The following is a 12,269-nucleotide window of genomic DNA, read 5'->3' as shown; positions in this document are numbered from 1 at the left end:
TCCACCATAGAGCGCAGGAGGCGGCACTGTCTGTACCTCCACCATAGAGCGCAGGAGGCGGCACTGTCTGTACCTCCACCATAGAGCGCAGGAGGCGGCGCTGTCTGTACCTCCACCATAGAGCGCAGGAGGCGACACTGTCTGTACCTCCACCATAGAGCGCAGGAGGCAGCACTGTCTGTACCTCCACCATAGAGCCCAGGAGGCAGCACTGTCTGTACCTCCACCATAGAGCGCAGGAGGCGACACTGTCTGTACCTCCACCATAGAGCGCAGGAGGCAGCACTGTCTGTACCTCCACCATAGAGCCCAGGAGGCGGCGCTGTCTGTACCTCCACCATAGAGCCCAGGAGGCAGCACTGTCTGTACCTCTACAGTGACGGCTCTTCTCATTCATCACACACCCCGGGCATGTAGCCCCGCCCCACTGTCACGTGCTCAGTATCCTCCCCGCAGCCGCCATGTTCTTGGAGTCCTGACCCCTGTAGCCGGGGAATCTAGGGGGAAATGACGTCATCGGAGCGGAAGTCGGAGAGAACACGTGGTTTACATGTGAGAGAAGATCTGGGAGCATGAAGTACAACTATAAGGTGAGAACCGGAACCGATATATACACCCGGGGACCAAAATATAGACCCGGGGATATACACGGGAATAATATATACACCCGGGACTAACATATACACCCGGGGATATACCCGGGACCAACATATACACCCGGGGATATACACGGGACCAACATATACACCCGGGGATATACACGGGACCAACATATACACCCGGGGATATACACGGGACCAACAGATACACCCGGGGATATACACGGGACCAACAGGTACACCCGGGGATATACACGGGACTAACATATACACCCGGGGATATACACGGGACCAACAGATACACCCGGGGATATACACGGGACCAACAGATACACCCGGGGATATACACGGGACCAACAGATACACTCGGGGATATACACGGACCAACATATACACTCGGGGATATACACGGACCAACATATACACCCGGGGATATACACGGGACCAACATATACACCCGGGGATATACACGGGACTAACATATACACCCGGGGATATACACGGGACTAACATATACACCCGGGGATATACACGGGACCAACAGACACACCCGGGGATATACACGGGACCAACAGATACACCCGGGGATATACACGGGACCAACAGATACACCCGGGGATATACACGGGACCAACAGATACACCCGGGGATATACACGGGACCAACAGATACACCCGGGGATATACACGGGACCAACAGATACACCCGGGGATATACACGGGACCAACAGATACACCCGGGGATATACACGGGACCAACAGATACACCCGGGGATATACACGGGACCAACAGATACACCCGGGGATATACACGGGACCAACAGATACACCCGGGGATATACACGGGACCAACAGGTACACCCGGGGATATACACGGGACCAACAGGTACACCCGGGGATATACACGGGACCAACAGGTACACCCGGGGATATACACGGGACCAACAGGTACACCCGGGGATATACACGGGACCAACAGGTACACCCGGGGATATACACGGGACCAACAGGTACACCCGGGGATATACACGGGACCAACAGGTACACCCGGGGATATACACGGGACCAACAGGTACACCCGGGGATATACACGGGACCAACAGGTACACCCGGGGATATACACGGGACCAACAGGTACACCCGGGGATATACACGGGACCAACAGGTACACCCGGGGATATACACGGGACCAACAGGTACACCCGGGGATATACACGGGACCAACAGGTACACCCGGGGATATACACGGGACCAACAGGTACACCCGGGGATATACACGGGACCAACAGGTACACCCGGGGATATACACGGGACCAACAGATACACCCGGGGATATACACGGGACCAACAGATACACCCGGGGATATACACGGGACCAACAGATACACCCGGGGATATACACGGGACTAACATATACACCCGGGGATATACACGGGACTAACATATACACCCGGGGATATACACGGGACTAACATATACACCCGGGGATATACACGGGACCAACATATACACCCGGGGATATACACGGGACCAACATATACACCCGGGGATATACACGGGAATAATATATACACCCGGGGATATACACGGGAATAATATATACACCCGGGGATATACACGGGAATAATATATACACCCGGGGATATACACGGGAATAATATATACACCCGGGGATATACACGGGAATAATATATACACCCGGGGATATACACGGGAATAATATATACACCCGGGGATATACACGGGACTAACATATACACCCGGGGATATACACAGGACCAAAATATAGACCAGGGGATATACACGGGAATAATATATACACCCGGGGATATACACGGGAATAATATATACACCCGGGACTAACATATAAACCCGGGGATATACACAGGACTAACATATAAACCCGGGACTAACATATACACCCGGGGACATACACGGGACTAAGATATAAACCCGGGGACATACACGGGACTAACATATACACCCGGGGATATACACAGGAATAAAATATAGACCAGGGGATATACACAGGACCAAAATATAGACCAGGGGATATACACGGGAATAATATATACACCCGGGGATATACACGGGAATAATATATACACCCGGGACTAACATATAAACCCGGGGATATACACAGGACTAACATATAAACCCGGGACTAACATATACACCCGGGGACATACACGGGACTAAGATATAAACCCGGGGACATACACGGGACTAACATATACACCCGGGGATATACACAGGAATAATATATACACCCGGGGATATACACAGGACTAACATATACACCCGGGGATATACACAGGACCAAAATATAGACCAGGGGATATACACGGGAATAATATATACACCCGGGGATATACACGGGAATAATATATACACCCGGGACTAACATATAAACCCGGGGATATACACAGGACTAACATATAAACCCGGGACTAACATATAAACCCGGGGACATACACGGGACTAACATATAAACCCGGGGATATACACGGGACCAACGTATACACCCGGGGATATACACGGGACCAACGTATACACCCGGGGATATACACGGGACCAACGTATACACCCGGGGATATACACGGGACCAACGTATACACCCGGGGATATACACGGGACCAACGTATACACCCGGGGATATACACGGGACCAACATATACACCCGGGGATATACACGGGACTAATATATACACCCGGGGATATACACGGGACCAACATATACACCCGGGGACGTCAGACACACCCGGGGACGTGCACGGGGCCGACAGACACACCCGGGGACGTGCACGGGGCCGACAGACACACCCGGGGACGTGCACGGGGCCGACAGACACACCCGGGGACGTGCACGGGGCCGACAGACACACCCGGGGACGTGCACGGGGCCGACAGACACACCCGGGGACGTGCACGGGGCCGACAGACACACCCGGGGACGTGCACGGGGCCGACAGACACACCCGGGGACGTGCACGGGGCCGACAGACACACCCGGGGACGTGCACGGGACCGACAGACACACCCGGGGACGTGCACGGGGCCGACAGACACACCCGGGGACGTGCACGGGGCCGACAGACACACCCGGGGACGTGCACGGGGCCGACAGACACACCCGGGGACGTGCACGGGGCCGACAGACACACCCGGGGACGTGCACGGGGCCGACAGACACACCCGGGGACGTGCACGGGGCCGACAGACACACCCGGGGACGTGCACGGGACCGACAGACACACCCGGGGACGTGCACGGGGCCGACAGACACACCCGGGGACGTGCACGGGGCCGACAGACACACCCGGGGACGTGCACGGGGCCGACAGACACACCCGGGGACGCGCACGGGGCCGACAGACACACCCGGGGACGCGCACGGGGCCGACAGACACACCCGGGGACGCGCACGGGGCCGACAGACACACCCGGGGACGTGCACGGGGCCGACAGACACACCCGGGGACGTGCACGGGGCCGACAGACACACCCGGGGACGTGCACGGGGCCGACAGACACATCCGGGGACCGGTTGTTTATATCTTCCTTATCTTGTTCTCTAGTTCAGTAATTTACTGGGGACATTTTACCGACACGGGAACCTAAACTTCACCCCCGATGGGAATTCGGTTATCAGCCCCGTGGGGAATCGTCTCAGTATCTTCCATCTGAAGAAGTGAGTGCAAATGTTTAACCCCTGGGGATCGCCTTGTCGTGTATGTGAGTGTATGGATGTACAGTGTCTGGGGATCGCCTAGTCGTGTCTGCTGTGAGTGTATGGATGTACAGTGTCTGGGGATCGCCTAGTCGTGTCTGCTGTGAGTGTATGGATGTACAGTGTCTGGGGATCGCCTAGTCGTGTCTGCTGTGAGTGTATGGATGTACAGTGTCTGGGGATCGCCTTGTCGTGTCTGTGAGTGTATGCATGTACAGTGTCTGGGGATCGCCTTGTCGTGTCTGCTGTGAGTGTATGGATGTACAGTGTCTGGGGATCGCCTTGTCGTGTCTGTGAGTGTATGCATGTACAGTGTCTGGGGATCGCCTTGTCGTGTCTGCTGTGAGTGTATGGATGTACAGTGTCTGGGGATCGCCTTGTCGTGTCTGTGAGTGTATGCATGTACAGTGTCTGGGGATCGCCTTGTCGTGTCTGCTGTGAGTGTATGGATGTACAGTGTCTGGGGATCGCCTAGTCGTGTCTGCTATGAGTGTATGGATGTACAGTGTCTGGGGATCGCCTTGTCGTGTCTGCTGTGAGTGTATGGATGTACAGTGTCTGGGGATCGCCTTGTCGTGTCTGCTGTGAGTGTATGCATGTACAGTGTCTGGGGATCGCCTTGTCGTGTCTGCTGTGAGTGTATGGATGTACAGTGTCTGGGGATCGCCTTGTCGTGTCTGCTATGAGTGTATGGATGTACAGTGTCTGGGGATCGCCTTGTCGTGTCTGCTGTGAGTGTATGGATGTACAGTGTCTGGGGATCGCCTTGTCGTGTATGTGAGTGTATGGATGTACAGTGTCTGGGGATCGCCTAGTCGTGTCTGCTGTGAGTGTATGGATGTACAGTGTCTGGGGATCGCCTAGTCGTGTCTGCTGTGAGTGTATGGATGTACAGTGTCTGGGGATCGCCTTGTCGTGTCTGTGAGTGTATGCATGTACAGTGTCTGGGGATCGCCTTGTCGTGTCTGCTGTGAGTGTATGGATGTACAGTGTCTGGGGATCGCCTTGTCGTGTCTGCTGTGAGTGTATGGATGTACAGTGTCTGGGGATCGCCTTGTCGTGTCTGTGAGTGTATGGATGTACAGTGTCTGGGGATCGCCTTGTCGTGTCTGCTGTGAGTGTATGGATGTACAGTGTCTGGGGATCGCCTTGTCATGTCTGCTGTGAGTGTATGGATGTACAGTGTCTGGGGATCGCCTTGTCGTGTCTGCTGTGAGTGTATGGATGTACAGTGTTCTGGGATCGCCTAGTCGTGTCTGCTGTGAGTGTATGGATGTACAGTGTCTGGGGATCGCCTAGTCGTGTCTGCTGTGAGTGTATGGATGTACAGTGTCTGGGGATCGCCTTGTCGTGTCTGCTGTGAGTGTATGGATGTACAGTGTCTGGGGATCGCCTTGTCGTGTCTGCTGTGAGTGTATGGATGTACAGTGTCTGGGGATCGCCTAGTCGTGTCTGCTGTGAGTGTATGGATGTACAGTGTCTGGGGATCGCCTAGTCGTGTCTGCTGTGAGTGTATGGATGTACAGTGTCTGGGGATCGCCTAGTCGTGTCTGCTGTGAGTGTATGGATGTACAGTGTCTGGGGATCGCCTTGTCGTGTATGTGAGTGTATGGATGTACAGTGTCTGGGGATCGCCTTGTCGTGTATGTGAGTGTATGGATGTACAGTGTCTGGGGATCGCCTTGTCGTGTCTGCTGTGAGTGTATGGATGTACAGTGTCTGGGGATCGCCTTGTCGTGTCTGCTGTGAGTGTATGGATGTACAGTGTCTGGGGATCGCCTTGTCGTGTCTGCTGTGAGTGTATGGATGTGCAGTGTCTGGGGATCGCCTAGTCGTGTCTGCTGTGAGTGTATGGATGTACAGTGTCTGGGGATCGCCTTGTCGTGTCTGCTGTGAGTGTATGGATGTACAGTGTCTGGGGATCGCCTTGTCGTGTCTGTGAGTGTATGCATGTACAGTGTCTGGGGATCGCCTTGTCGTGTCTGCTGTGAGTGTATGGATGTACAGTGTCTGGGGATCGCCTAGTCGTGTCTGCTGTGAGTGTATGGATGTACAGTGTCTGGGGATCGCCTTGTCGTATCTGTGAGTGTATGGATGTACAGTGTCTGGGGATCGCCTTGTCGTGTCTGCTGTGAGTGTATGGATGTACAGTGTCTGGGGATCGCCTTGTCGTATCTGTGAGTGTATGGATGTACAGTGTCTGGGGATCGCCTTGTCGTGTCTGCTGTGAGTGTATGGATGTACAGTGTCTGGGGATCGGCTTGTCGTGTCTGCTGTGAGTGTATGGATGTACAGTGTCTGGGGATCGCCTTGTCGTGTCTGCTGTGAGTGTATGGATGTACAGTGTCTGGGGATCGCCTTGTCGTGTATGTGAGTGTATGGATGTACAGTGTCTGGGGATCGCCTTGTCGTGTCTGCTGTGAGTGTATGGATGTACAGTGTCTGGGGATCGCCTTGTCGTGTCTGCTGTGAGTGTATGGATGTACAGTGTCTGGGGATCGCCTTGTCGTGTCTGCTGTGAGTGTATGGATGTACAGTGTTCTGGGATCGCCTAGTCGTGTCTGCTGTGAGTGTATGGATGTACAGTGTCTGGGGATCGCCTTGTCGTATCTGTGAGTGTATGGATGTACAGTGTCTGGGGATCGCCTTGTCGTGTCTGCTGTGAGTGTATGGATGTACAGTGTCTGGGGATCGCCTTGTCGTGTCTGCTGTGAGTGTATGGATGTACAGTGTCTGGGGATCGCCTTGTCGTGTATGTGAGTGTATGGATGTACAGTGTCTGGGGATCGCCTAGTCGTGTCTGCTGTGAGTGTATGGATGTACAGTGTCTGGGGATCGCCTTGTCGTGTATGTGAGTGTATGGATGTACAGTGTCTGGGGATCGCCTTGTCGTGTCTGCTGTGAGTGTATGGATGTACAGTGTCTGGGGATCGCCTTGTCGTGTCTGCTGTGAGTGTATGGATGTACAGTGTCTGGGGATCGCCTTGTCGTGTCTGCTGTGAGTGTATGGATGTACAGTGTCTGGGGATCGCCTTGTCGTGTCTGCTGTGAGTGTATGGATGTACAGTGTCTGGGGATCGCCTTGTCGTGTCTGCTGTGAGTGTATGGATGTACAGTGTCTGGGGATCGCCTTGTCGTGTCTGCTGTGAGTGTATGGATGTACAGTGTTCTGGGATCGCCTAGTCGTGTCTGCTGTGAGTGTATGGATGTACAGTGTCTGGGGATCGCCTTGTCGTGTCTGTGAGTGTATGCATGTACAGTGTCTGGGGATCGCCTTGTCGTGTCTGCTGTGAGTGTATGGATGTACAGTGTCTGGGGATCGCCTTGTCGTGTCTGCTGTGAGTGTATGGATGTACAGTGTCTGGGGATCGCCTTGTCGTGTCTGCTGTGAGTGTATGGATGTACAGTGTCTGGGGATCGCCTTGTCGTATCTGTGAGTGTATGGATGTACAGTGTCTGGGGATCGCCTTGTCGTGTCTGCTGTGAGTGTATGGATGTACAGTGTCTGGGGATCGGCTTGTCGTGTCTGCTGTGAGTGTATGGATGTACAGTGTCTGGGGATCGCCTTGTCGTGTCTGCTGTGAGTGTATGGATGTACAGTGTCTGGGGATCGCCTTGTCGTGTATGTGAGTGTATGGATGTACAGTGTCTGGGGATCGCCTTGTCGTGTCTGCTGTGAGTGTATGGATGTACAGTGTCTGGGGATCGCCTTGTCGTGTCTGCTGTGAGTGTATGGATGTACAGTGTCTGGGGATCGCCTTGTCGTGTCTGCTGTGAGTGTATGGATGTACAGTGTCTGGGGATCGCCTTGTTGTGTCTGCTGTGAGTGTATGGATGTACAGTGTCTGGGGATCGCCTAGTCGTGTCTGGGGATCGCCTTGTCGTGTCTGCTGTGAGTGTATGGATGTACAGTGTCTGGGGATCGCCTAGTCGTGTCTGCTGTGAGTGTATGGATGTACAGTGTCTGGGGATCGCCTTGTCGTGTCTGCTGTGAGTGTATGGATGTACAGTGTCTGGGGATCGCCTAGTCGTGTCTGCTGTGAGTGTATGGATGTACAGTGTCTGGGGATCGCCTTGTCGTGTCTGTGAGTGTATGGATGTACAGTGTCTGGGGATCGCCTAGTCGTGTCTGCTATGAGTGTATGGATGTACAGTGTCTGGGGATCGCCTAGTCGTGTCTGCTGTGAGTGTATGGATGTACAGTGTCTGGGGATCGCCTTGTCGTGTCTGTGAGTGTATGGATGTACAGTGTCTGGGGATCGCCTAGTCGTGTCTGCTGTGAGTGTATGGATGTACAGTGTCTGGGGATCGCCTAGTCGTGTCTGCTGTGAGTGTATGGATGTACAGTGTCTGGGGATCGCCTTGTCGTGTCTGTGAGTGTATGGATGTACAGTGTCTGGGGATCGCCTAGTCGTGTCTGCTATGAGTGTATGGATGTACAGTGTCTGGGGATCGCCTAGTCGTGTCTGCTGTGAGTGTATGGATGTACAGTGTCTGGGGATCGCCTAGTCGTGTCTGCTGTGAGTGTATGGATGTACAGTGTCTGGGGATCGCCTAGTCGTGTCTGCTGTGAGTGTATGGATGTACAGTGTCTGGGGATCGCCTAGTCGTGTCTGCTGTGAGTGTATGGATGTACAGTGTCTGGGGATCGCCTAGTCGTGTCTGCTGTGAGTGTATGGATGTACAGTGTCTGGGGATCGCCTAGTCGTGTCTGCTGTGAGTGTATGGATGTACAGTGTCTGGGGATCGCCTTGTCGTGTCTGCTGTGAGTGTATGGATGTACAGTGTCTGGGGATCGCCTAGTCATGTCTGCTGTGAGTGTATGGATGTACAGTGTCTGGGGATCGCCTTGTCGTGTCTGCTGTGAGTGTATGGATGTACAGTGTCTGGGGATCGCCTAGTCGTGTCTGCTGTGAGTGTATGGATGTACAGTGTCTGGGGATCGCCTAGTCGTGTCTGCTGTGAGTGTATGGATGTACAGTGTCTGGGGATCGCCTTGTCGTGTCTGCTGTGAGTGTATGGATGTACAGTGTCTGGGGATCGCCTAGTCGTGTCTGCTGTGAGTGTATGGATGTACAGTGTCTGGGGATCGCCTAGTCGTGTCTGCTGTGAGTGTATGGATGTACAGTGTCTGGGGATCGCCTTGTCGTGTATGTGAGTGTATGGATGTACAGTGTCTGGGGATCGCCTTGTCGTGTCTGCTGTGAGTGTATGGATGTACAGTGTCTGGGGATCGCCTAGTCGTGTCTGCTGTGAGTGTATGGATGTACAGTGTCTGGGGATCGCCTAGTCGTGTCTGCTGTGAGTGTATGGATGTACAGTGTCTGGGGATCGCCTTGTCGTGTCTGTGAGTGTATGAGTATGTAATCTCTCGGAGATCGCCTAGTCGTGCCTGCTCCATTGCTGCTGATCCTGGAGTCCTGCACACCGATCAGACATGATGAGTCGATGTCTCTGTTGACTGTTCTCCCTCTCGGCTCTTAGTAATCGTGCGGAGACCCTGCCTGCGGCTACGCGGTGTAACATCACGTGTGTTGCCTTGTCCCCGGATGGCTCCCTGGGGATCCTGGTGGATGAAGGTGAGGTCCTGCCCCGGGGGCCCCTGGGTGTTGGTTGGGGCCCTCGTGTGACGCTCCTTTCTCTCCACAGAGGGCTGCGCCCTTCTCGTTAGCATCGTCACCAAGGCCGTCCTCAATAACTTCAACTTCCAGCAGCCGGTGCAGGCCGTCAGCTTTGCCCCGGATGGCAGGTGAGTGTCAGCCATGACTGGAGGTAGGTGTCCGCCGCTGACCATCTGTGACCCCTCCTTCTCCTCTGCAGGAGGTTTGTGGTGTGTAAGGGCTCCTCCGCGCTCCTGTATCACGCTCCCGGGAAGAGGCGCGAGTTCAACGCTTTTGTCTTGGATAAATCGTACTTTGGTCCGTATGACGAGACGACGTGCATCGATTGGACGAGTGACTCCAAGTGGGTGTCATGGGGGAGGGTGAGGGGGCTGCAGGGGCACTGACCCCTCCTCTGACCTTGGCCGCTTCTCCCACAGATGCTTTGCAGTTGGCAGTAAGGACATGACCACCTGGGTGTTTGGGGCGGAGCGCTGGAAGAACCTCGTCTTCTACAGCCTTGGGGGCCACAAAGACGCCATCGTGTCCTGCTTCTTCCAGGAAGACAGTCTGGATGTAAGTGTAGAGGGGCCCGCCCTGTGTCTCCAGTCCCGCCCTGTGTCTCTCCCGTCCCGCCCTCGCGCCTCTCCCGTCCCGCCCTCGCGCCTCTCCCGTCCCGCCCTCGCGCCTCTCCCGTCCCGCCCTCGCGCCTCTCCCGTCCCGCCCTCGCGCCTCTCCCGTCCCGCCCTGTGTCTCTCCCGTCCCGCCCTGTGTCTCTCCCGTCCCGCCCTGTGTCTCTCCCGTCCCGCCCTGTGTCTCTCCCGTCCCGCCCTGTGTCTCTCCCGTCCCGCCCTGTGTCTCTCCCGTCCCGCCCTGTGTCTCTCCCGTCCCGCCCTGTGTCTATCCCGTCCCGCCCTGTGTCTCTCGCGTCCCGCCCCCGCGCCTCTCGCGTCCCGCCCCCGCGCCTCTCGCGTCCCGCCCCCGCGCCTCTCGCGTCCCGCCCCCGCGCCTCTCGCGTCCCGCCCCCGCGCCTCTCGCGTCCCGCCCCCGCGCCTCTCGCGTCCCGCCCCCGCGCCTCTCGCGTCCCGCCCCCGCGCCTCTCGCGTCCCGCCCCCGCGCCTCTCGCGTCCCGCCCCCGCGCCTCTCGCGTCCCGCCCCCGCGCCTCTCGCGTCCCGCCCCCGCGCCTCTCGCGTCCCGCCCCCGCGCCTCTCGCGTCCCGCCCCCGCGCCTCTCGCGCCCCGCGCCTCTCGCGTCCCGCCCCCGCGCCTCTCGCGTCCCGCCCCCGCGCCTCTCCCGCCCCGCCCCCGCGCCTCTCCCGCCCCGCCCCCGCGCCTCTCCCGCCCCGCCCCCGCGCCTCTCCCGCCCCGCCCCCGCGCCTCTCCCGCCCCGCCCCCGCGCCTCTCCCGTCCCGCCCCCGCGCCTCTCCCGTCCCGCCCCCGCGCCTCTCCCGTCCCGCCCCCGCGCCTCTCCCGTCCCGCCCCCGCGCCTCTCCCGTCCCGCCCCCGCGCCTCTCCCGTCCCGCCCCCGCGCCTCTCCCGTCCCGCCCCCGCGCCTCTCCCGTCCCGCGCCTGCCCCGCCCCCGCGCCTCTCCCGCCCCGCCCCGCGCCTCTCCCGCGCCTCTCCCGTCCCGCTCCTCTCCCGTCCCGCGCCTCTCCCGTCCCGCGCCTCTCCCGCCCCGCGCCTCTCTCCTGCCCTCATGCCCTTTTTCCTACCCCATAGATTTACACCATCAGTTCTGATGCAAAACTTTGCATGTGGGAGTGCGATACCGACCTCGCCAACCTCCTGCCCAGAGAATCCAAGGAGACTTCCCAAGATGGAGAACCCGGGGAGGATCCGGGAGAGGAGATCCGAGGGTCGGCCAATCCCAGCGCCGAGGAGAAGAGCCGCAGGGTCAAGTACAAGATGACCTGCAAGTAAGTGCTACACCAGCGACCCCCTGACCTGTATCTACTGCCAGGCGACCCCTGACCTGTATCTACTGCCAGGCGACCCCTGACCTGTATCTACTGCCAGGCGACCCCCTGACCTGTATCTACTGCCAGGCGACCCCCTGACCTGTATCTACTGCCAGGCGACCCCCTGACCTGTATCTACTGCCAGGCGACCCCCTGACCTGTATCTACTGCCAGGCGACCCCCTGACCTGTATCTACTGCCAGGCGACCCCCTGACCTGTATCTACTGCCAGGCGACCCCCTGACCTGTATCTACTGCCAGGCGACCCCCTGACCTGTATCTACTGCCAGGCGACCCCCTGACCTGTATCTACTGCCAGGCGACCCCCTGACCTGTATCTACTGCCAGGCGACCCCCTGACCTGTATCTACTGCCAGGCGAC

At 57.2% G+C, this 12,269-nt stretch overlaps 1 protein-coding gene across 1 annotated transcript; it reads left to right on the top strand.

The window, feature by feature from the left end:
* Window positions 1-293: 293 nt before the first annotated feature.
* On the top strand, window positions 294-11,845 carry LOC140108922 (periodic tryptophan protein 2 homolog; the record flags this gene model as incomplete). The annotated part of the gene is made up of 7 exons (XM_072132007.1): window positions 294-590; window positions 4,177-4,289; window positions 9,813-9,907; window positions 9,978-10,077; window positions 10,149-10,292; window positions 10,369-10,504; window positions 11,649-11,845. Coding segments are annotated over exons 1-7 (803 nt in total), but the record flags the coding sequence as incomplete, so codon positions are not given.
* Window positions 11,846-12,269: the final 424 nt, after the last annotated feature.

The sequence above is a fragment of the Engystomops pustulosus genome, unplaced genomic scaffold (assembly GCF_040894005.1).
Source record: "Engystomops pustulosus unplaced genomic scaffold, aEngPut4.maternal MAT_SCAFFOLD_199, whole genome shotgun sequence".
NCBI classification, from domain to species: Eukaryota; Metazoa; Chordata; class Amphibia; order Anura; family Leptodactylidae; genus Engystomops; species Engystomops pustulosus.
This window is presented reverse-complemented; position numbering and strand designations above follow the sequence as displayed.